Source organism: Monodelphis domestica, chromosome 1 (assembly GCF_027887165.1).
Source record: "Monodelphis domestica isolate mMonDom1 chromosome 1, mMonDom1.pri, whole genome shotgun sequence".
In the NCBI taxonomy this organism is placed as follows: domain Eukaryota; kingdom Metazoa; phylum Chordata; class Mammalia; order Didelphimorphia; family Didelphidae; genus Monodelphis; species Monodelphis domestica.
Genome location: NC_077227.1, coordinates 10,338,777 through 10,363,755, shown reverse-complemented (window position 1 = coordinate 10,363,755; position 24,979 = coordinate 10,338,777). Strand labels below are relative to the sequence as shown.

Sequence of the window (24,979 nt, the reverse complement as noted above, 5' to 3'; positions counted from 1 at the left end):
TAAGAGATGAGAGAGATATGGGAGAGAAAGAGAGGGATGAGAGAAAGATAAAGCTGAGAGAGATGAAAGATAAAGGAGAGAGATAGAGATGAGAGAAAAAGATAAAACTGAGAGATAAGGGAGAGATGAGAGATATAAAGCTAAGAGAGATGAAAGATAAGGAGAGAAAGAGAGAGATGAGAGAGATAAAGCTAAGAGAGATGAGAGATAAAGGAGAGAGAGATGAGAGAAAAAGATAAAGCTAAGAGATGAGAGAGATATGGGAGAGAAAGAGAGGGATGAGAGAAAGATAAAGCTGAGAGAGATAGAGATGAGAAAAAAGATAAAGCTAAGAGAGATGAAAGAGATAAAGGAGAGAGATAGAGATGAGAGAAAAAGATAAAACTGAGAGATAAGGGAGAGATGAAAGATATAAAGCTAAGAGAGATGAAAGATAAAGGAGAGAGAGATGAGAGAAAGATAAAGCTGAGAGATAAAGGAGAGAGACAAGAGATATAGAGATGAGAGAAAGAGAGAGATGAGAGAGATAAGGGAGAGAGATAAAGATGAGAGATAAAGCTAAGAGAGATGAAAGAGGTAAAGGAGAGAGATAAGAGAGCAATAAGACAGATATAGAGATGAGAGAAAAAGATAAAGCTAAGAGAGATAAGGGAGAGATAAAAGATAGAGATAAGAGATACAAGAAAAGGAGAGATATGAGATGTAGAGAAAGAGAAGAGATAAAAGAGATAGCAATAAGAGAGATAAGAGATACAAGAAAAGGAGAAATAAGGGACATATAGAGAAAGAGATGAAAGAGATAGAGATGAGAGAAAGATAAGAGAAATAAGGGAGAGATAAAGAGACAAGAGGAAGATGAGAGAAAAGAGAGAGAATTGTATAAGCACCATTTCCAAGGCAAGAAGAGTGGTAAGGGCTAGGAGGTTGGGGGGAGGGGGGTTCAGTGACTTGCTCAGGGTCACACAGGAAATATCTGAGGTCAGATTTGAGTCCAGAACCTCCCATCTCTAGGCCTGACACTCTATCCACTGAGCCACCTAACCGCCCCTACTCTGCACTCTTTAACACAAAATGAAATCCAGTAGGAACTAGGACTAGGCTTTGCCTGGGGTACTCATTCCATGTGCTTTGCCCTAAGAATGATCCAGGACATTGCATGGGCCTGGCCTTGAGGTCCTCGTTTCTCCTTTCTCTCTTAGACCTGGTGGTGGAGGGTCTTCGATGTGTCCTGTTGCCCAGGGATCTTTGCCCCCGCTTCCTGCTGCTGGCTGAGTCAAACACAGTGAGGGGGATAGAAACCTGTGGAATTCTCTGTGGAAAACTGGTACGTTCCTCTGTGCAGGCAGGGTGTTGAGCTTCACTGTGGGAAGCGCAGAGCAGAGGGTGCTGCTACCACTAGTGATGGTGGTAAGCATGGACCTCCCAGGAGTCCTTTAAGCTTAGCAAAGGGCTGACAAGCTTCCTTGTTTGTGCTCACAATCTAGCCTCAAATCCTCTGTTAGGGAATAGGCTGCAAAGGCTGTATCCTCATCACTAATGGAATGATCACAAATAAAATCTTTTTATAAGGAAGATAGTGAACACCTTTAGCTTTCAAAACCAGTATTGCAGAATAAAATAGTCCTGAAGGGAGGAGGGAAGGAGGAAGAAAGGAGAGAAGAGAGGAGGGAGGGAGGAAGAGTAGGGAAGGGAGGGAAGAAGAAAAGGAAGTACAGAAGAGAAGAAAGGAGGGGAGGGAGGAAGGAAGGAAGGAAGGGAGGGAGGAGGAAAAGAAAGAAGGGGAGGAAAGAAGGATGGATGGATGGAAGGAAGGAAGGAATCAAACAAAGGTGGGCGGGAGATGTTGTTGCATGGCTCTGGGTCACACAGGAGACTCACCCCTTGAATGACAAGCTTTGCCTCAGATCTTGGGTACAAGGCTCTTATCCCTTGGGTACTTCCTGGGCTGGCACCTAACCTTGGCAGCGGACAGGGTTCTCTCCCAATTGCCCAGGGAGACAATGCTCCTTTGTTTTCTGGTGTGAGGATGATTTCTGATGAGTGCCTTCTCACTGACCTTCCCCCAGACCCATAATGAGTTTGCCATCACCCACGTTATTGTGCCAAAGCAGTCAGCTGGCCCAGACTACTGTGACGTAGCCAACGTGGAAGAGCTCTTCAGCGTCCAGGACCAGCACAGCCTTCTGACCCTGGGATGGATCCATGTAAGTTTCACACTTCCCACCACCCCAATGTCCAGGGTTGTACCTTCAGTCTTGCCAGTTTTGCCCGTGAAGTCATGGTGGTAAGATAGAGCCATCTTCTTTTGAGTTCTCCCGATAATTACTTCAGATAAATGCTGGAGAGGCCACAGTGACCCATAGTGGCAAAGCCTTGACCTAGAGAAAGCCTGAGTTTGCTAGCCATTCCCAGATAGATGCCCACAGACATAAGTCCCATCATTTCTTGGAACCTCTTTCTCAGTAAAAAGGGGTAATAATGGCCGCAGGACCTTCCTCACAAGCATGTTACAGAAGCACAGAATCTAAAGCTGGGACGAACCTCAGAGACTGCTCTCTATTCCGAACCCCAGAAAATTTCCCTCTCTGCCAAATGGGGAATATAAGTCCCACCTGGGTGACTTGGGGCTTACCCCTTATCACTCTTGCCTGGCCCTTATCGCTCGTCTGCCTTGCAGCCAATACAGTGTATTGATTCTAAGATGGAAGGTAAGTTGGGGTTTGTTGTTATTTTAAAGTGGGTTATTGAATGGCTCATGCTATACAGGGGATTTCTTGTTCAGATACAGCTTAGGATAATTGTCTTTGAAGCACCTTCCAGCTCAGGGGATGCTGTTTGGCCTTTGTCCTTTCATGGGACTGGAGGACCCTTGATCTAACACTCAAGGGACCCAACGGCTTATCTAGCCCAATCACCCTCATTTTACAGCAAAGGAAACTGAGGCACGGGACAGTTAAGTGATCCCTGTAGTTAAACAGGCAGTAAGCATCAGAAGAAGAACTTAAACTAGTTTCCTGAATTCTCCATGCAATGTCCACTCAGCCCTGGAAACCTTCCTGTACATTTCACGAATGAATGGCCAGCCAGTTCTCCAAGAATCAAAGTCCTTGAGAATGGTGGTTCCTGAAGAAAGCCAATTCTGAAGCATAGCCAGGAGCTTCTCCTCGTCTATGGGTTCCTAAAGTTGGGCCCACTCCCACCATGTATTTGCCCAGGGTGCTTCAGATGCAGAAGTTGGTCTGCCTAGCCACAAAGATGAACCAGCTTTGGCTTCCATCCACGGGTTTAGAGATAAAGCTATTTGGAAGTCCTGGGTGACTTCTTCGGGGACACTGACCTGCCTTGTCCCTCAGAGAGAAATGTCCTATCGGTGACATCCCCAAGCCAAACAGTCATGTTGTCCCTATAACAATATACAATAATATACAATAACTTCAAATATTATATAGGATTTATTAATAATCACTAGAAGTAACAAAATAAAAACACGTGCCCATGGCTAATCTACATGCTCAAACAACCTGCTCCACAAATGTCTCAGCCCAGGAAGGAAAGAAAGCTAGCCACGGAAGACCACCCAGTTTATCTCCTATCTACGTCAACACATAATAACAGGAAGTCAGTGGGCTCCAGGGAAATGTAGTTCAAAGGCACAAGATTTCCAATTACGTACTACTGTGGAAGAGACTATTTATGACAAGAGCAGCTTGGGGCCACCATTCAGAGAGAAGGCTTCCCTTTGCATTCAATTTTAAACCAATAGTAACCAGGTTTATAAACTTAACAGCAACATCAGAAAAGATCTTGAGGCATTTCTTCATCTGCCCCTTTTTTTACTGTAAAACAAAGGGTCCTGGATGGTTTTTTGTTGGTTTTTGGCAGGTTTTTCTTCTTCAGGATTCCTGTAAAAGTTATTTTTCATCATCTTGGGATGAGGACATGTCCTTGGCAGTGGAATGGAGGGGAGGGATACAGTCATTGAGACCTCTCTCTAATACTTGACTACTATATTTAATATTAAATTAAATCATTTCTGGTCAATTTATACCCCCAGAAAGATGCCAATTAAAGGAGAGGGTGTTATTGCACAAACATCTAAGGTCCAGCACAGCTAGTTTTCACTCAGTTTTGAGATTTTCACTTGAAATGATTGAAGCAGCTTCTTGACTAACTTGGACATAATGTCATTGCATTCGGTCAGAATCTGAGCAATGCTGCTGCCCCAATGCATCTCCCTTCCTTCAGAGCAATTGTTCCATCCTGCACATCCAAGTGGAAAATGTTTAAGGAGGGAGTCTTTTCTTTTGTCTTATTTTATTTTTTGAAAAATTTATTTAGTCAATTTAGAACATTATTCCTGGTTACAAGAATCATATTCTTTCCCTGCCTCCCCTCCCTGCACCCCTTCCCATAGCTGATGCACAATTCCACTGGGTTGTACATGTGTCTTTGATCAGAACCTATTTCCATGTTGTTGATGTTTGCACTAGGATGATCATTTAAAGTCTACATCCTCAATCATATCCCCACTGACCCATGCAATCAAGTAGTTGTTTTTCTTCTGAATTTCTGCTCCCACAATTTTCCCTTTGAATGTGGATAGGGTTCTTTCTCATAAATTCCACGGAGGGAGTCAATGGAGGCACCTTACAGGAAGGCATTGGTGTCTGGGTTTCAGTCTTTGTGTATAAAGGGGCCCAGGAGATGTTTAAAAAGTGAATAAAAAAGGGTCACAATGTTAAGGTGGGAAGTCACTGGGATCTCCTGAAGGGATCAGAGGGTCATCTGTGGCTCTGATTCCCTCAGCCCTGGCTTAACCACCATTTTGGACTTTACTCCTTCCTCCTGTACCATTGATGGATAGTTCCTTAGTGCCAGCCCCTAGACATGGGGAGGACAGTCCTAAGCCAGGAAGGAAAAAGTGGGGTATAGAGGAATATGGACAGGACAGCCTCCCTGCCTAGCAGCAAACACATGGCTACTGCTCCAGTGGGACTGTCTGCTCTAGCCTGGGGAAGCCCATTCTACAGATGCATTACACAGCCCTTGGCCATGCCAGAGGTTTTGGCTTCTCTCCTGAGGACAGAAAACTGAAGTATGGCAGGAAACAGTCCCTTCTTTTACCAGGAGGAGCAGGAGGAGCTGCCATTCCATCTCCCCTTGGAAGAGACCTTGACCTGAGAGGTATTAGGGGTAAAATTAGGGTTGTTGACTAAATATATTATTTTAGTGGTTACCAGGGATTTTAATTCAATCCCAATAAAATACTCAAGTCAGTTTGGGATTTTTATGGTAGTTTAATTACAAGAGTAGGAAGAAATTAAGAAGAAGAAAGAAAGGAAAGGGAATTGGACTGCTCTGGCCCAGTCTGAGCCAAGCAGGAATTCAGAGGCCTCGGCCAAGGGGCCTCTCCAGAAAGCCAGGGGAAAGGGGAGTCAGTCTTATCACTCACCACATGACCGTCTAAAAGGAAGCAGTCTGAAGAGCTCCTCCAGGCTCAAGTTCTAGGGCCAACGCCACCAAAAGCTCTCACTCATAGGAAGTGACATGAAATAATAAAGGCAGTTCTTTACATCACTTCCTATGTCTCACATGTGCCAATGGTGGCTTAAGCTTGGCTTAGGACAGCCCAGGAGGTCAGTCAGATGTTTCTAATTTGTCACTTGCTAGCTCATGTCAGTCATAGGCCATCCTCCTTGACACTTAATCCTTAAGTGGGGAGTGTATACATTCCTGGTTGCTAGAATTCTAAATACTAAGCAGGGTGGAGTAAAACTAAAATTCACAATCCCCCCTGATGATGATTGGGGGACTAGTTTCCCCAGTTGATCACTAAACATAATCATCCTGCACCTCTAAATTCTTCTAACTGCAGATGCATACCAAATTTTACCTTCTAAGAGGAAACGACATAGTTAGAGAGAAGAAGGGAATAGAAGAGACAGAAAAACCAATGTTTTGCAGGGTGCATTGACAAAAACCAATTGGGAGCAGTCCCCTTTTGGCATAAGAGTATGCATTTAAAATAAATGTTCAATCAACCTTCAGTTCAAGTTCACACACACACACACACACACACACAACCTTCAGTTCACACCCAAAGTTCATTCTCGATCTTCTTGATATAGTGTAGGTTTTTCAGGCATCTTTATGTAAACAATTCATTCTCTGGATTTAGGAGTTAGCAAGCTTCCTTCCTTGAAGATCTTTCTGGAACAAAAATTTTAAATCTTGGATTTTTATTAAAATACAATCTCCCCCTGAAGTGGGTGTCACCCATTTCAGCTCTGGATGCAATGTTGAGTTATGGGGATATATGAGTCAATTATCAAAAGAAAAGAAGAAAAAATACCAAAAACATAAAGGAAAAATGGAAGAAAGTTAAATTTTTGGGAGAAAGAAAAAAATTCAAAATCAGAATCAAAATATCAAAATCTATGTATATAAAATTTTGAGTAAACAAGAATAAATTCATAATAGGCCCTTGTATTAGGGTCCAATAAATTTCTAACAAGCCCTTGTATTAGGGTCCAATTAAAGCAATTTCTATTCCACAAGTCTGTAGGACAGAATGCAGTAATATTTCACTTACCCATTTGCAGACAAGACTACAGGAAGTTGTCATACTATAAGAGAGAAAAAGACTAGAATTTTATGTGTGGTAGGGAAGTGTCATTCCTTGGTCTGATTGTTTTGTCATTCTCAGGGATAGGGGGAGCCAGAATGATAGCCAAACTTCGGTACTTGTCTGTGAGTATTTCACAAAGAGTATGGATACAAGGAAGTCCTACGATTTAACATATGTCAAGCATCGCAACCTCGAGTCTCACACGAGGTTCAAGTCCCTTTGTAATGGTTTAGAAGTTCATCAATCCTACCTGGATTGGTTTCTTTGTTTTTGACCCGTGTGCTCTTTTTGGCACTATTCAGGTTAAGTATGTGCTCCTATGGCACTGTATAGATGAGTCTGAGCTCCTTTTTGATCCCATTTCCTAGAATCAGACACAAACATTAATCACAGTCCCATAACATTTTATCAATAAATGAAAAACTTTTGGGTATGCATTAATATTGCAGCACACACACACATACACACATACATACACACACACATATATATATATTTTTTTAATTTATATTACTGCAGAATAAAAAATAATAATATTGATTGTATGTACCTTAAGTACAAGAAATGAGAAAGGGAATTAAGTATTTTAATCAAAAGAAAAGCAATAATAAAATAGAATTCAAAAATTCTATGTGCTCCACAAAAACAGTATCCACTTGTCTATGGATTATTATCTCCAATGCATGTGATAGGATACAGTCAATCAGTCTCAATACTGGTGACATTTGCTTCAAATTCAAATGCAAAAAATGAGAGAAAAAAATCAAATACTGTATGGCACAAGTAAAGTGCAATGAAATAGTACAGGTCCATCAATAGGGAAGAAAAACAAAAATGTTTAAAATGTATATATTTCATAATCACAGGGGTGCTGTATTCAAAAATCCATTTCTTCTATCTTCCTTATTCTTTGCTACTATTTGGAGGAGAGACAAAACTAAAAACGGTTAATATCTACAAAAACAATAGAATCTAAGGGGCACCACCCTCTGTCCCACATGGAGGGGCAGTAGCACTCTTACTATTTATTGGACAAGCTCCACTTAAGTTATATTGTTGTGGAGTCATTTGGTTTGAGTTATCATTTCCCTCATTTCTGTTCCTATAGTTATCATTCCTAAAGTTGTGGTTTCTATTATCATTATTAAGTTATTTCTAGAATTATTATTTCTGTAGTTGTTATTAAACTGCATATTATTTCTGATTACCTTGAATAAATTTCTATGCTCTGTCATTCTGTGGCCCTTCTTCTCACAGAATTGGCAGAATGGATCGATAGATTCCTGGAGAGGGGCAAGTGCCATTGGTTGAGTATCATGCCCTTTTTCCAGTTTATCAATTTTATCTCTTAAATAGTTCAATTATTTCCCCATTTTCTCTATGAGATTATTATTCTCTTCCTCTGTTTCTTTGTTTCCCTTTGAAACATATATAGCAGTTTTTCTCAAATCATCAAGTGTGAATTTTAAATTTTCTATGCCCTGATTAGTCTTTTTTTTAAACCCTTACCTTTTGTCTTGGAGTCACTACTGTGTATTGGCTCCAAGGCAGAAGAGTGGTAAGGGCTAGGCAATGGGAGTCAAGTGACTTGCCCAGGGTCACACAGCTAGGAAGTGGCTGAGGCCAGATTTGAACATAGGACCTCCCGTCTCTAGCTCTGGTTCTAAATCCACTGAGATACCTAATTAGTCTTAAAAATCCTAACAAACAGGAATGTAAACACCCCTACTTAAAGATTAAGTGTTGAGGAGGATGGCCTATGACAGATATGTGCTAGTAAGTGACAAATAAGGAACAGCTGCCAGACCCCCTGGGCTGTCCTAAGTCAAGCTTAAGCTACCATTGGTACATGTGAGACACAGGAAGTTATGTGAAAAAAAAGTCTATATATTTGCATCACTTCCTCTTGCCGGCCTCTTTGGTGGTGGAGGCGTTGAACTCTGAGTCTTTCATGGGGACCTTGCTCTGGCTGGCTCTTTGTGCTGGGAGACATTTTGGCATCTTGGTGTCTTGGTGTGGGTCAGGTGAGGCATCTTCCCTGAGCTCTCTCAGAGTTTAGACTGATTCCTTTTTTTTTCTTCCTTTACCTTCCAAAAACATTATCCTCTTAGGAAGCCAAGCTAGTGTTTGTTTGTTTTTTATCTTCTGAGGAGGCCTTGTGCCTAGCTAGGCCTGAGAAATCTTATACCCCTTTCCCTCTCTCTTCTTAATTCCTTCCCTCTATATTAATTAAACCACCATAAAATTCCCAAACTGACGAGTATTTTTATTGGGATTGAATTAAATCCCTGGTTACCGTTAGTATAACATATTAGTCAAAAACCTTTAAATTTACCCCTTACACAAGATCCATTTCAGGCCACCTTGGGCAATGAATTCTAAAGTAATCCCTGATCACTTTGCAAGAGTTATTGACAAAGTGCCTTTTAATTTGTCTTATGTAATTTTCTTTAGAAAGGTCAAAATCTAGATAGCTCAATTATTCTATCCATGAATCTGGAGGGTGACTCGTCATCATTTTGCTTAATTTTTTTCAAATTCCATCCATTTATCCATGCTCTCAGAGCACTCTCTCATAGCAGTTAAAATGGCCTCCCTATAACAATATAGTTGTAAATAATCCTCAGAGTTGTTATAGTCCCATTCAGCATTCCGAGATGGCCAGTGGGTTGCATTGCACCCCCAGACTTTATTGACATGAGAAATTATTTTATTTTTCTCGCGTTCAGTTAAGAAAGCCTGGAGTAAGTTTTCAACATCTTTGTAAGATGGATTATACTGAAAAAATATGTCTGCCATCTTTTTCATGACCATAAAGAGATGTTTTTCATATGTGGGAACATTTTGTGTGAATTCATTTATTTCTTGGGGATTAAACAGTATATGGTGCCTTAGAGTCACCATATCCCCATTGTGTCCTATTTCAGGTACTTCTCTTAGAGGAAAAAGGCCTCTAGTTGAACTTGGTACGTGTGAGTCAGACTAGAAATAGTTTCTTTAGAAGGACAAAATTTCCTTGGGGCTCGAATTGGTTTTGGGGTGGGAGAAGGAACAGGAGAAACTGGGATTTCAGAAGTTGGGATTTCAGGAGAAGGGTCTTGGGAAGTAAGTTCAGCCAAGTTTTGTAGACCACGAGAAGCAGACCAACAGCTGAGCTATAGGAGAGGTGTCTTCCATCTCCATTTTGGGCAAAGGAATTGCCTCATTTAGAGGTTCAGAAACAGGATTGTAAGAGTCAGACATGTTTTGGTTCAGTATTTGCCACTTGATCCTGTGAGAAGTATTTATCCAAGTGGTTTTGTATGTTTTTTCTGAATTTTAGCTTCAAATTTTCTCAAGGTAGCATTTCTTGACACAATATTTAGTAGTATAAAAATGAAATGACCTAAAAACATAAGAATTGGGAGGCATTCTGAAATCTTTAATGTCCCTGATTTTTCAAATACCATGAAAATTTCGTAGAATGTAGTATTCATTTATATATATGTGTGTGTATGTATATTTATATTTATAAATTTATAATTCTGGTTTTAATAGATATCACTACTGGCTAGGGGTTAAAGTCAAGGAGTGAAAACAAAAGATATGGGTGTAGTGTCCTTTAAAAGAGCCTTTTAATCCAATCAACTTATATAGGCCAAAAAAAGGACAGAAAACAAAGCCTTTTGCCTGAAGCTAAGGCTGAGTTCTTGTTTAATTTGGGAGGGGTCACAAGCCTTCTCTTTTTCCTCTTCAGGGTTTCCCTCTTTGAACAAAGCCTCCACTTTTCCTAGCTGGTCTCACCAGGTTTTTTACTTTTCACTTAATTTTTAAAAACTAGAGACACGTGGGGAGCAGGACAAGGTCAAAACTTCCTCCAGGTTTTTCTCACTGCTAGTTAAGCATAACCTAGCCAGCTAGTATTGTCAGTGAGGGTTGGCTAATTGGGTTGTTTGCTCCCTAAGGGAAGGGAGGTCTGGAAACAGCTTCCCCAGCTAAGACCTCAGGGTCCTGCCAATTATGGTTAAAAAACAGCTGTGTTCAATTCAAATTATGGAGAAGAGAAAAATGTTTTATACTCACCTGATCTCGTAGCTGTGTTTTGAACTGCTGAGTTAGATGCTTAAAAGACTGATTGATTAAAAAAGGTAATAAAGAGAGAAAGCAGAAAGAAAGTTTTCACAGAGATTTGAGGGTACTTGTCACAACCTTCATAGATTAGCCAGACTGTTAGGGGTAAAATTAGGGTTGTTGACTGAATATGTTATTTTAGTGGTTACCAGGGATTTTAATTCAATCCCAATAAAATACTCAAGTCAGTTTGGGATTTTTATGGTAGTTTAATTACAAGAGTAGGAAGAAATTAAGAAGAGAGAAAGGAAAGGGAATTGGACTGCTCTGGCCCAGTCTGAGCCAAGCAGGAATTCAGAGGCCTTGGCCAAGGGGCCTCTCCAGAAAGCCAGGGGAAAAGTGAGTCAGTCTTATCACTCACCATGTGACCATCTAAAAGGAAGCAGTCTGAGGGGCTCCTCCAGGTTCAAGTTCCAGGGACAACTCCACCAAAAGCTCTCACTCACAGGAAGTGACGTGAAATATGAAGGCAGTTCTTTACATCACTTCCTGTGTCTCACATGTACAAGTAGCTTAAGCTTGGCTTAGGACAGCCCAGGAGGTCAGTCAGATGTTTCTGATTTGTCACTTGCTAGCACATGTCAGTCATAGGCCATCCTCCTAGACATTCAATCCTTAAGTGGGGGTGTATACATTCCTGGTTGCTAGAATTCTAAAGAGTAAGCAGGGTGGAGTAAAAGTAAAATTCACAGAGGAAAAGGAACCCTCCCCCCCAGGGTTTTCTCAAGAAAAAGCTTTCCTTGTTTTTTCATAGACACACCCAACGCAGACGGCATTCCTGTCGAGTGTGGACCTTCACACCCACTGCTCCTACCAGCTCATGCTGCCAGAGGCCATCGCTATAGTCTGTGCACCCAAACATAAGGAGTGAGTCTGGGGGCCCCCTGGGAATGGAGGTCCATCCATGGGGACTGCATGGAGGCAGAGAGACAGAGAGGGGTAGGGGGTTAGAGAACGGACTGGACCTGGGGTCAAAAGTGGCCTCTTACATCTGCTCCTGAGTGACCTCAGACAAGTGTTTGTGCTGAGCACATCACAATTATTCTCTCCTCCAATCCTCACAACAACCCTGAGAGGGAGCTGCTATTGTCATTATACCCATTTTACAGATAAGGAAAATAAGGCAAACCAGGGTTAAGTGGTAAATGTAAAATTTGAACTCAAATCTTCCTGAATCCAGGCCCATCGCTCTCTCCATTGTGCCCAGCCTCAGTTTCCTTTTCGGTTAAAGGAAGTAGTCAGTCCACTACTTCTGCTCTAAATCAGTGGCCCCAGAGAACAGCAGCTTTCACTGTCTGGCTCCTTCCCAGACTGACTAATTACTCATTATTCCTCATTAAGTTTCAACCAAACAGATCTGCTTGCTCTTCCTCAGACTTTATTCCTCACATCCTGGCCTTTGTACAGGCTGTCCCCAATAAGTGGTATTCACCCACTCCTTATTGCCCATGTTTCCTTCAAAGAAGGAACTTGGGGCCACCTCCTACAGGTAGTCCCCCATGATTTCCCTGATTTCTCCCTCCTAAGATGAGTGCATGTATCTTTCCTCTCTGGGCCTGTGGTTTCTCCCAAACAAATGGAAATCCCTTGAAAAATGGGGCCATGTTTTATTTTGTCTTTGTATCCTTCCCCGCACTCACTCCCCAGCCAAGAGCCTTGGCCCAAATCAGTGTTTGCTGAGTCAGATTGGATCAGATAATCCTGGGAGATATAGGGTAGACATCACCAGCCATGGCCAGTTGTGGCCACGATGGCTGCTCTCTCCTGAGCTGACCTCTGAAAAGAGAAGAACCAGAAACTCTCCCCCTGTAACCTTCTCTGAAATTCCCTTCCATCTCCCAAGTCTCCATCTGGTCTGCATCTACTTAGGCCCATGGCAGAGGCCAGTCAGACTAGGAGCTCGTTGAAGGCAGGCATTTTATTCACTGCATGTGTACATAGATCAGAGGTTTTTCTCTCCTTCCAGCACCGGTGTCTTCAGGCTCACCAATGCAGGCATGCTGGAGGTCTCTGCTTGTAAAAAGAAGGGCTTCCATCCTCATACCAAGGATCCCAGGCTCTTCAGTGTAAGTAGAGGATCGGATCCTTTCTGGAGGCTAGAGTGCCAGGAAGCCCTGGGTTCAAATCCCACTAAGTGTCCCTAGTTAAATGACTTTCCCTCTGTGTCTTAAGCAAATCCCTCTAGAACTTACCTGCTGAAGCAAAGACAATTTGCAGTCTGTTATAGTGGAGATGTTCACCTGGGAGCTTAAACTAAGCTCCCTTGTGTGGTGAGCAATTCAATATGGCACCATCATTGCTGTTGAATGGGTGGCATCATTCACAGTGACGCAGCCCTTTGCCTCATGTCTCCCATCATGGGTTTCTGACCTAGTGGCCCCCAGTGAGTCAGTTCTAGGCCTACTCTTCCACCACCCTGGCGCAGTGTTGGTGGTTGGCTTCATGGAAACATGCCACTAGGTGAAGTACCATAACAGAGGAGGGTTAGTTCCGTGGTGAGGCTATAGCAGATTACATGGGAGGGAGGGGGGGGGGGATGTATTCATAATGTGAAAAATGCTTCCTTGGTGTCATGAAGATAAAAGCAGATTGCTCCCGGACGCCATTTCCTCTTTTTTCTTCTTCTTCCTGCTTTGGAGTAATGTTGAGCAGCCTTCCCATAGAACCCAAGAGCCATTTACCTATCAGATTCCTGGAGGTCTGGATGCTGCCAGTCCACCCACACCATCTGAGAAAAGGCACAGAATTTGCATCAATCTTAAGTGTATCATAGTGGGGAGAGAGCTGGCCTCCTAGCTAGGAAGTCCTGGGTTCCAGTCTTGCCTCTAACTCCCACTGGCTGGGTGACCCTGGGTGCTCTAGACCTTTCTCTAAGACCAGGAGGTCCAGAAAAGGTGCTGGCCTCGTTGGTAAAGGGAGTTCCTGGCCTGGAAGTTCCTTCAGCAATAAAATCACAGATCCACCCCCATGATACTTTGCCACTATATTTTGGGTAGAAATCCATGTTTCTCCTGGCTGTAAGGAGGACACACACTCGCTCACTCCCCACCACCCTTCCCCCCCTGAGGAAAACCAGCCTGTTGGTGCCGCATTCTTTAGTATTAGATTGAAACCCTGGCAGATCCGGGGTTGGGGCCTGTCAACCTCTCACCAATTGTTTTCTTGCCTAGACCTGCCAGCATGTGGTGGACCAAGATCGCAGCATCACACTGCTGGATCTCAGGTGATCTCAGCCTGAGGATGGATGGACAGACGCGTCCAGGCAGATGCCCAGCCCCTGTGGACACGCGGCTGCCAGACTTTCCCAAGATGTCTCCAGAACTGACGTTTTATATTTGTACGTTTAGATCAGATGGTTTGGTATTTATTGTTCTCCGACATTTTGCTCTTTTCTTTTGGGAATGATCCAACTCGAGGTGGAGCTGGTGGTAACGGTCAGTTGGAATTCCCGCAGTGTACCCAGAATAATAAATTGAGTGGCAAATAGCACCGTCGCAGTGGGGTTTCCATGGGAGATTTGGGCTGTTTCACTGAGGTCTTGGCCTCCCCCCCACCCCCAGCCCCCAGCCCTGATAAGTGTTAAACCAGAGTTAAATGAAATTGCTGAGGAAATACCCTGGACAGCTCTCGCGGGAGGGGGGAACAGGAAGACATCTCATGGGGGACCCTGAGGCCCTTCTGCCACCATTTTGCTCAGTTTCCGGCTTCGAGGCATCCAAATTGGAGCTGAGCTCCCCATAGCCAAAGGATGAACCCCTAAAAAGAGATACTTCATGTCTATGGACACCAGAATGTTTAGGGAGAGACCTGCAAGCCTCGTCAAGAAATGGGGCTTAAAAAAGTAGAGAAAAGGATCCAAGGGCTTCCTTCTCCATCTTTTGGGGAAGCTAGTTGGCTCAGTGGATAGAAAGCCAAGCCTGAGTTCCAATCTGGCCTCAGACATTTCCTAGCTGGGTGACCCTGGGCAAGTCATTTAACCCCCCATTGCCCAGTCCTTATTACCCTTCTGCCTTGGAACAGATCTTTAGGATGGATTCTGAGACAGAAGGCAAGTGCTTAAAAAAAAGAATATGGAATGGTAAGACAAATCGAGGGAAGAGAAGATTTTGTCCCTCCGTGCTGGCTGGCTTTCAAGGCTTGAAGGGCTCCACTGTGGAAAGAGGAAGAGGCTCATTCCACTTGGCCCCAGAAGGAAGAAGGAGGAATAGTAGATGCTGCAAAGATGCTAATTTAGGGCCAATGGAAAGAAAAAGAAAAAGTTTCTGATGACTAGAACTGCCCCAAAGTGGAGTGGACTGCCTGGGGGGGGGGGGGGGGCTCCCCGTCCCCCAAGGTCTTTGAGCAGAGGCTAGATGACTGCTTGTAGGAGACCCGGTAAATGGGACCCACTTTCAGGGATGGGGTGGACTGGATCTTTCTGGGTGCCGGGGACCCCTTTGGCAGTCTGGTAAAGCCTATGATCCCCTTCTCAGGGATTTCAAAGGAATCCAATTATGTCGAAATAGTTATCAAATATGTTTTTAATAAGTTCATGAACTTTGATGATGATCATCAGCTCATTCAATCACAACTACCTTGTGAGATAGATGCTCTTTTGTCCCCATTTTTAATTTTTATTATTTTTTAACCCCTCACCTTCCATCTTAGAATCAATACTGAATATCGATTCCAAGGCAGAAGAGTGGTAAGGGCTAGGCAATGGGGGTCAAGTGACTTGCCCAGGGTCACACAGCTGGGAATTTGAACCCAGGACCTCCTGTCTCTAAGCCTGGCTCTCAATGCACTGAGCTACCCAGCTGCCCCCTGTCCCCATTTTTTAGATGAGAAAACTGAGGCTAGGAGAAATCAAGTGACTTGCTCAGGATCACACAGCTAGTAAATATCTGGAGCTGGATTTTAAATCAGGACTAGAGTATTTCTAAGGTCTCTTTCAGCAAAAAGGTTCTGGGACTCTGTGACCTAAAGTCAGAGAGGAGTGGGAAGATAAGAGAGGGCTTTCCTGCCCTGTTATTATGTATCGTTCTGCTCAGCTACCCTGGCATCTGTTACAGTTTACATTCTCCAGCCAATTGTTCATTGCAGTTTTTACAAGTTCTTTTATTGTTCTGTTCAGTTTTCATGTTATCTCTGATTCCAAATCCCCATCTTTCTCTCCATCTCTGTCTCTGTCATTCCACATCCCTCCCTTATAACAAAGCCTAAAGGAAAGAGGAAAAAAGTTCAGCAGAACCTGCCAACACAGCTGCTGTATTGGACAGCGCTTCACCGTGTGCCTCACCTATAGCCCCCCACCTTTATCCAGTGCCATCTGGAGTAAGGGTGAGCCCCCTCCTTTGGAATGCACACAGGAGGCTTTCTGCTCTTCCGAAGAGTTATCTCATCAATTCACACAGACAGTCAAGAGCAGTAGACCCAGTCAGGAGATCCACGTTCCGATCCTTCCTCTGCCATTCAGTACTTGGGGATGCTTCACCCTCTCCCTCTCTGCAACTCATTTTCTTCATCTATTAAATGAGAGGTGGACAGCCCTGCTGAGTCTCTGCATCCCCCCTGTTGGCCTCTTAGCTGGTTTCAAAGACTGGAAAGCTTAGGAAGTGAAAGGGATAGAGAGCCACCATACTCAAAGAGCTTTGGAATGTGGCTTCCTTGGTTTGCATGGCCCCTCCGAGCTCCCCAATGTCTTTCTGGAGAGATCTCAGCACACAAGTCTGCTGTCCCCTCTGTATGTGAGTCTGGCTGCCCCTTCAGCACCCAAGTCTGGCTGCCCCTTCAGCACCCAAGTCCGGCTGCCCCTTCAGCACCCAAGTCCGGCTGCCCCTTCAGCACCCAAGTCCGGCTGCCCCTTCAGCACCCAAGTCCGGCTGCCCCTTCAGCACCCAAGTCCGGCTGCCCCTTCAGCACCCAAGTCTGGCTGCCCCTTCAGCACCCAAGTCCGGCTGCCCCTTCAGCACCCAAGTCCAACTGCCCCTTCAGCACCCAAATCTGGCTGCCCCTTCAGCACCCAAGTCCAACTGCCCCTTCAGCACCCAAGTCTGACTGCCCCTTCAGCACCCAAGTCTGGCTGCCCCTTCAGCACCCAAGTCCAACTGCCCCTTCAGCACCCAAGTCTGGCTGCCCCTTCAGCACCCAAGTCCAACTGCCCCTTCAGCACCCAAGTCCGGCTGCCCCTTCAGCACCCAAGTCTGGCTGCCCCTTCAGCACCCAAATCTGACTGCCCCTTCAGCACCCAAGTCCGACTGCCCCTTCAGCACCCAAGTCCGACTGCCCCTTCAGCACCCAAGTCCCACTGCCCCTTCAGCACCCAAGTCCGGCTGCCCCTTCAGCACCCAAGTCCGGCTGCCCCTTCAGCACCCAAGTCCAACTGCCCCTTCAGCACCCAAGTCCAACTGCCCCTTCAGCACCCAAATCTGGCTGCCCCTTCAGCACCCAAGTCCGGCTGCCCCTTCAGCACCCAAGTCTGGCTGCCCCTTCAGCACCCAAGTCTGACTGCCCCTTCAGCACCCAAGTCTGGCTGCCCCTTCAGCACCCAAATCTGGCTGAACTCCCTGGTGTCCTGATTAAAGTTCAAGGAGAAAAGATTTTCTTTCCATCATTAGTGTAAGTGACAGCTCACACCTAAGGGGTAGGAGATAGCTTTTGAGGTCCATCTCTTCTCACTCTCGATCTCTCACAGCCAGTTATTATTACTGGTCCCGGAAACGGCTGTGATCTGGAAGGTAAGAAGCTGAGAGCACAACAACAGTTGGTGAGGAGCTCGAACAAGAGGCCCAACACCAATGAGTGGAAAAGCCAGAACATTTTGCCTCTTGGTTTCCAGAGAGACCCACAAGGGAGGCATAGGGATGCTGCTAGGTAAAGCCACCAGCATCCCGTTGGAAGAGCCAATTAGGAGAGAGTTGGCCTCCTCCTGGTAGAACTTTTCTGATTCCTGAAAAGGAAGTGGACATACTGCTGCTCTTGGCAACTCCCTCTAAAGACAGCCCTGAAATTGTGGCACAAAGGGAGGGGGAAGGGGGAACCTAATTAACCAGACTTTCTAGTAGAGCTTTGTTAGGGTCAGTTCTGAGAAGGTTGTCTTTTAAGGAAGGCCAACAGAATACCAATGAAAAGAATTGGACTCAGTGGCCTCTGGGGTCTCTTCCAGTTCAAAACCCTAAGGTGGGCCTAAGAAGAGACTGATAAATGACAAGCATTGCCAAAAACCAAGTAATTATCAAGAATGCGGGGTGGGGTGGGGGGGGTTGGCACACCAAAGCAGGACAGAAGCATACTATCCAGACACAGGATAAAGAAATTTGACAACATGTTTTCTTCTTTTGAAAAATGTGCTTTTTTGCCCAAAGGGCAAAAGTCTATCTGGGGCTGCCTCAGAGTGTCTACAACACCCCCCCAAAAAAAGATGTTTTATGACTTTGTCCTTCAGCAGGGACCTTCTGCATCTGACTGAGAACTAGAGAGGTGGCTCCGAGTCTCTTGGTAGCTGCTTTTTGGTTCTTTACTCTGGGGTAGGGAAAGAGCTAAAAGTGACTCCCTCCATTGAGGGGTGGCCTAGAAGGTGGGGAGAGGAGAACTCCTGCCTTGACCTAAGTTATCTCCTTCTCTAGGAAACCTCCCTGGGCTTCTATTAGCCTACCTGAGGAGTGTGAGCATTGGACCAGATGACCTTCGAGCTCCCTTCTAGCTTTAAAACCTATCCTCTTGTGTATTTCAGAAAAATACAACAATTTCAAACCTAACAAGTGCTTCAAAGGAATTTGAAAGGTATGATGTAAGGGAGAGACCATTTCCAAGTGGAAGAATGATGGAAGACTTTATAAAGGCAGTTACGTTGAACCTTGAAGGAACAGAAGGATTGAAAAGGTAGAGATGAGGAGAGAATGTGTTGTAGGCACAGAAGATTAGTCCATTGAGGTAGGAGATGGCAAAGGAAGGAGAGAAAGCCAAAACACCATCATGAGAGCCCACTTATTGTCATGATAATTGGCAAAATATCATGATGGCTGGCACATTGGCATGATAACTGGCACAACTGCATGATGGTCCACACATTACCATGAAAGCTAGTGCACTATCATATCATGATAGCACACTGTCATGACAGCCAACATATCACCATGACTGATGACACATTGTCATCATGGGCAACACACTATTGCAATCTGGATCCACAAAATAGGGAATGTTGGCCAAATCTACTAACATGAAATCACTTTCCAAAGTAAAATATGTTGTCATGGTTCAGTCATTTGAGTCATGGCTGACAATTTGTGGCCCTCTTTGGATTTTTGTGAGAAAGATACTGGGTGGTTTGCCATTTCCTTCTCCAGTTCACAAAACAGATGAGGAAACCGAGGCCAACAGGATTAAGTGACATGCTCAGGGTCACCCAGCTAGAAAGTGTCTAAAACCAGATTTGGGGCTCAGAAAGATGAGTGTTCCTGACTTCCAGCTGGGAGCTCTATTCACTGTATACCTGCATGCCCTAAAGTACAGTGTGAGAAAGATGTAACTGGATAAGAGTTCATCTGAAAAAGATCTGGAGGGACAAGTGGACTGCAAGCTCAGGATGTATCAATGCTGTGATATGTTGGCCAAAATAAGCTAACAGTTCGATTCCACAAGTATTTATTAAGTGGCTTTGTGTTCATCTACACCTACGCTAGCTGCTGGCATCACAGACACAAAAAGTGAAACAATTCCTGCCTTCAAGGAGCTTCCATTCTACAGAGGGGAAACATTTTCACAGGGAAATCCACACAAAATATCTATTAAGTAACTTCTGATTGGGAGGGCAAGAACAAGAGCTGGGAGGAGCACAACATATCCTTTGCAGCAGCTGGTACCCAAGCAGGGCTTGGAAGGAGCTGGGGATGCTTCGAGGCTGACATGAGGAAGGAGGATCTTCTGGTGATGGCGGAAGCTATGCCCATGCCTGCACTGCAAAGCAGGGCAGGGACAATGCTGTGGACCAGCAGCAAGCAGGCCAGTTTGGCCAGAACCTAGAGTCAATAGGGGCAGTACCCCAGAATCAACCTGGAAAGATCAAATGGAGCCAACTGGCAAAGGGCTTTGAATGCATTTCACCCCAAAGACCCTAGGGAGCAACAAAACTTCTTCAATAGGGGACTTAGCTCACACTGAGAGAGGCACACTGTCCAGTTTGGGGAGAGCTGGACAGTGTTCTCTAGCCGGGCTTTTCCATACCTGGAGTGCCTTGTTCCTTCTTTATTTTTTAAAACCCTGACCTTCCATCCTAGAATCAAGACTGTGTATTGATTGGTGGCAAGACAGAAGAGTGGTAAGGATTAGGCAATGGGGGAAGGGTCACAGAAGCTAGGAAGTGTCAGAGGTCAAATTTGAACCCAAGACTTCCCATCTCTAAGCCTAACTCTTCATCCACTGAGCCACTCAGCTACCACTGGAGTGCCATATTCTTCTTTCCATCTTAGAAGCAAGACTGTGAAATTATTGGTTTCAAGGCAGTAAGGGCTAGGCAATGGATGTTAAGTGACTTGTCCAAGGTCAAATAGCTAAGAAGTGTCTGATACCAAATTTTAACCCAAGATTTCTCATCTGGCTCTCTAGCCACTGAGCCACCTACCTGCCCCCTTGGAGTGCCATGGTCTGTTCTGTGGACTCTGTTTGAGGGAGCACATCAATATTTGGTGTCCAGAGAAGAACAACCAGAACGGTGGAAGACCCCAGTCAGGAGCATGCTGGAGCCAGCTTGAATAGGCCAATTATGAATTTGAATGAAAATGAGGTTCCCTGTTAGTAAGAAAGATTTGAAGGGAGTGAACTGATGGGCTGCCTACCCCAGAGGTTCCCCTTCCTTCTCAGTGGGGCTCTTGAGGCAGAGGGGGCTCACTCCCACCAAGCCATGTACATGGCAAGCATTTGACAAATGGGGGAAAGGCAATTTGTCGAAGACTGTACAAGCACCGCAAGTGACAAGTAACTGCTTGCTTTGTGCCAATTCATTAAGACAGGGCAAACACTACCATTAACAAGCAAGCCTTACATACTCTGCTGCCCATTCATTCCTGTGAGCCTCAAAACATCCAACCAAAGTACCCCTCTGCTCAAGAACTCCTATGGCTCCCTATCACCTCCCAATAAAGAGACCCTATTGTTTTCTATTTAAAACTCAATTCAGTTAATAAGTCAATGAGCATTTGTCAAGGAAGCTGAGCCCCAACTTTTCTTTTCAATATAAAGAGCAATGGGTACATCCATCTTGGGCATGGGAAAGTGAAACATGTTTCTCCTCAAATATTCTGTTCTTTCAGATGTGAGGGAGGCAGGGTTGGGGTGTGGAAGAAGGACAAGGAGAGACAGAGACAGAGAAAGGAGAAAGAAAAGAGGCAGAGAGAGGTGGTGGGAGGTGGAAAGAGAAAGACAGTTAGAGAGGGAGAAGGAGAAAGAAAGAGATAGAGAGGGATAGAGAAGTAGAAGATGAAAAGAGAGAGGTAAAAAAGAGAGAAGAAGGAGAAAAAGAAGAGAAAGGGAGGAAGGGAGAAGCAAAAAGAAGAGAAAGTGACAGTGAGAGACAAAAAGAGAGAAGAGGGAGAAACAGGAGAGAGACAGAGGCAGAGAGAAAAGGAGAGAGAGCAGGAAGGAGAGGGAGGAGGCAGAGAGAAGAGACAGAAAAGAGAGGGAAGGAGAGAGAGGACAAAAGAGAAAGAAGAAAAGACAGACAGACAAAGAGAAAGAAAAATCGGGAGAGCTATTTGTCCTAGATATTAGGGAAGAGGGGTTCCTCACTATGGCAGGCCTCTATGGCTTGTTCCATATTTGAGAGTCAATGATGCTGATTCCAATGAACTTGGACTCAGCCTCTCTGGCTAAGCTAGAGGAATGAGGCTTCTTTGTCTCTCCCTCTCTCTGGCCCTCCTTTTCTTGTCTCTGAAAGGTGTTCAGAGATCCCATCTCTCCTGCTCAAAACCTGGGGCCTCATCCCTTTGCCACATGGACCAAATGAAGCGTTTTGCTTGTGAATCATTTCAGGGATGAAACAATGCATACGCAGAGACTCTGGATCTTTACTTAATGAGATGATGATGGCTGGGCTTTGTGTCCTTTAAGGCCGGCAGAGCGCTTTAGGAGCCTTGTCTCGCCTGGGCCTCTCCACAATCCTGTGAAGCCGGTACTATTGCTGTTAGCATTATTCTCCCATCACAGAGCGGGGCACTGCGGGTCGGAGAGTTTTAGTGATTCAGCCAGGGTCACAAGGATGTCCTAAACTGTGCCAGTGAGGGCCATCCTTCCGGCAGGGGATGGGGGGATTCTCATAAATATTTAACAACCAGCTCTAAGACATGCTTTTCACTCTAATCGGCATCATTCACATTTTGGGCTAGATCACTGACGTGTAGCACTTGCCAGTTTCCAGGGTGGAGGCGTTCGCACTGAAGCACTCCCGCATCCCTCCCAGTTCCCCAGCCCATGGTGGGGGCCTGCTCCTCCCTGGCATCCTGCCACCAGCTCCTCCTTGCCACAGCTCTGCCTCCCTGCCGATCACGCAGGGAGAGGGGCGGGGCGGGGCGTGGGGGGGGGGGGGGGAACCCGTGAGAAGCTCAGTGGGAAGGTGAAAGAGAGCAGGAGCCAAGAGAAGAAACTGCTCTCTGGGGCTTGGCGGAGACAGAGAAGAGCACAATAGAGCAGAGCGGCTGCTAGAACTGCCGGAAGCCAGACAGGATCTGTCGCTCGTGCTTCGAGCTCCCCGGAGAACCCTGGAGCCGCCGAGAGCTGTGTGGAGGAAGGCTGAGCTTCTCTACGTTGCTCTCCAGCGCCATCTACAGCTTGACAACTGACTGAGAACAGACAAGCCTTGAGGCGGTTCTGATTGGAGGAGAGCTTTGTAAAAGTGGGAGCTCATTGGAGAAAGCAGAATCCACTTCTGTGTGAAGAGCTGGCTGGGCTTGTCGGCAGCACTCTGCAGCTTGAGAATGGGGAAATTCCTCGAGGACTTGCCTGCATGGCTCTTTGCTGCCCTCTCTGGCTTGAAAGGGGATAACTCGGTAGAGCCAGGCAATAGATCTCTCCAGGAAAGAAGCCTGACGTTATTTATTACTGTTTCCACAGCAACCAGCCTAGGGAGCATCCCTGGGAAGCTGCAAGCTTCTGGGTTAGGGCTGCTGTCTCACTGAAAGAGCTGCTCTTTAACAAGACAACCCTAGCATAGAAATGGTTTGGGCATTCAGAGAGAGTGGAGAGGCTCACCTGAAAGGCATGATGGGACTGCTGCATCCTCAGTGCCCAACATACTACCAGGCACATAGCGGGCACTGATCAGTGTTGCTTGATTGGATGATTATGCCAGTACCTCAGGGCAGAGCTCTGGCTGTCCCATCCTGGTCTCTATTCTGCTGTTTCAACAAGGAAATGGCAACCTGAGCAACTTAGAGATGATGGAGGAGGAAACAGAGGAACTCTTCTCTCCCCTGAAGGAGGCATATCCTCTATCCTCTTCTGTCCAACCTGTTGCTCAACCATTTCAGTTGTGTCTGACTGATCTCATTGGGGTTTTCCTGGCAGAGATACTCGAGGGACTTGCTGAATCCTTCTCCAGCTCACTTTACATTTGAGGAAACTGAGGCAAACAGGGTTAAGGGTGCCCAGGGCCCCACAGCTAGTATGTATCTGGAGCAGGATTTGAACTTGAGGAAAGGGATCTTCACAACTTCCAGCCCAAAGTTCTATCCACTGTGCCAAGAGGGGGTTAATGTTAAAGAAGGGCTATCTACTGTCTGATTCACTCAAGCTCTTCATATCCCTTGGGCTCTTTGAGGCTGCATTAGTCATCCCTTGAAGGAACCTGACTCAGATATATGTGTATATAGGTATACATATCTGAGTCTATATTAAAGAGGGGGGATAGATGAATGAATAAACAGACAGACAGATAGATAAATAGAGAGATAGATAGACAGACAGATAAGATAGACAGACAGACAGATAGATAGATAGATAGATAGATAGATAGATAGATAGATAGATAGATAGATAGATAGATAGATGGATGGATAGATAGATAGATAGATAGATAGATAGATAGATAGATAGATAGATAGATAGATAGATGGATAGATAGATAGATAGATAGATAGATAGATAGATAGATAGATAGATAGATAGATAGATAGATAGATAATACTGATGACTTCCCCACATGGATGGCAGCTGAGCTGTTTCTCCCCTCTCTAGGAAAAAGTTTTACTTTTTTCTGCATCAAATTCCTGAGGGTATGCGTGATTGCTTCTGTGTAGGTAGGAATTGGAGTTGACCTCCCCTTGGTGCTTTAATGTTTGCAAAGTGAGTTCCACTATCAGCATTGTTGATTTTAATTAGTTATCTAGTCTAATTAGAAGCAGAGATTAATACCAGAGAAAGGATTTTGCCCAGTCCCCTTCAAGGCAAGAAAGGCCAGGGGGGAAATCGCTGTGGGCACTTTAAGAAAATTTGCATGTTGGGAAAGCAGTTGCAGAACTCCTGGCCTGTCTCTTGAACTCTCTCTCTAAGCAGGTTGCTGGAGATTTTTCTCTGGGACTATCTGTGAGAGTTAACTTTGAGAAGTTGGTTGTACCTCTGTGAGCCTGAAGAAAGCTGTTTGGGACTGAGAGCTTACTCCCAGAGAGAGAAAAGCTACCAGAAGGCGCCTCTGCTTCCTCCCACTGGAACAGCATCAATGCCTGCCTCCCTGCTGGGGAGAGTCAGACAGGCTAGTGATTTCAAAGGGTCTCATCTGACAGTTAGTCCAGGCTACTTGTGGATTTTCACATATATTTTAAGGAGTTGATATAGCCTGAAGTTCATCATTTTAGAATAGGCTGATAAAATAGAATTTCATCTGTAGTCAGTGTATGAAAGTGTCCTGTCTACCTGGTAGACAAAGAAGACACCTGGTGAGGGGCCCTTTAGATTCTTTCTTCGTGAATACAATGAGTAAGGGGAAGGGGAGACAAGGCAATCAGCCCTGGAGTCATGGCACCATGAAAAGAGCTCTGAGCATGTCCATCAGAGAAGCCTGGGGTTCAAATTCTAGCCCTGCTACTAACATTCTAGCTGGAGTTGTATATAGAGAACTAGACTTGGAGTTAGGCATATGAGTTCAAAGCCAGTCTCAGTCACAGGCTGTATGACCCTGGTCAAGTGGTTTCATCTCCTTGAATTCTTCAGTTTTCTCCCCTGTAAAATGAGGGGTTTTTATTTGATGATCTCTAAGGCCTTTTCCAACTCTAA

The 24,979-nt window shown here is 45.0% G+C and overlaps 1 protein-coding gene across 14 annotated transcripts in view; it reads left to right on the top strand.

Annotated features, from left to right (window-relative positions):
• STAMBPL1 (STAM binding protein like 1) overlaps positions 1–14,224 on the top strand; it is a 45,648-nt gene extending 31,424 nt beyond the window's left edge. For 8 of the 14 annotated variants that reach the window (XM_056795490.1, XM_056795483.1, XM_056795458.1 and 5 more), the window contains 5 exons: positions 1,200–1,324; positions 2,067–2,204; positions 11,493–11,605; positions 12,705–12,804; positions 13,909–14,224. In XM_056795490.1, the coding sequence (XP_056651468.1) occupies positions 1,200–1,324; positions 2,067–2,204; positions 11,493–11,605; positions 12,705–12,804; positions 13,909–13,965 (533 nt within the window). In that variant the 3' untranslated portion in view covers positions 13,966–14,224. Of the gene's footprint in view, positions 1–1,199; positions 1,325–2,066; positions 2,205–11,492; positions 11,606–12,704 lie in introns of all 14 variants that reach the window. The other 6 variants (XM_056795488.1, XM_056795475.1, XM_056795435.1 and 3 more) reach the window with 1 other exon arrangement.
• The last annotated feature ends 10,755 nt before the right edge of the window (positions 14,225–24,979 follow it).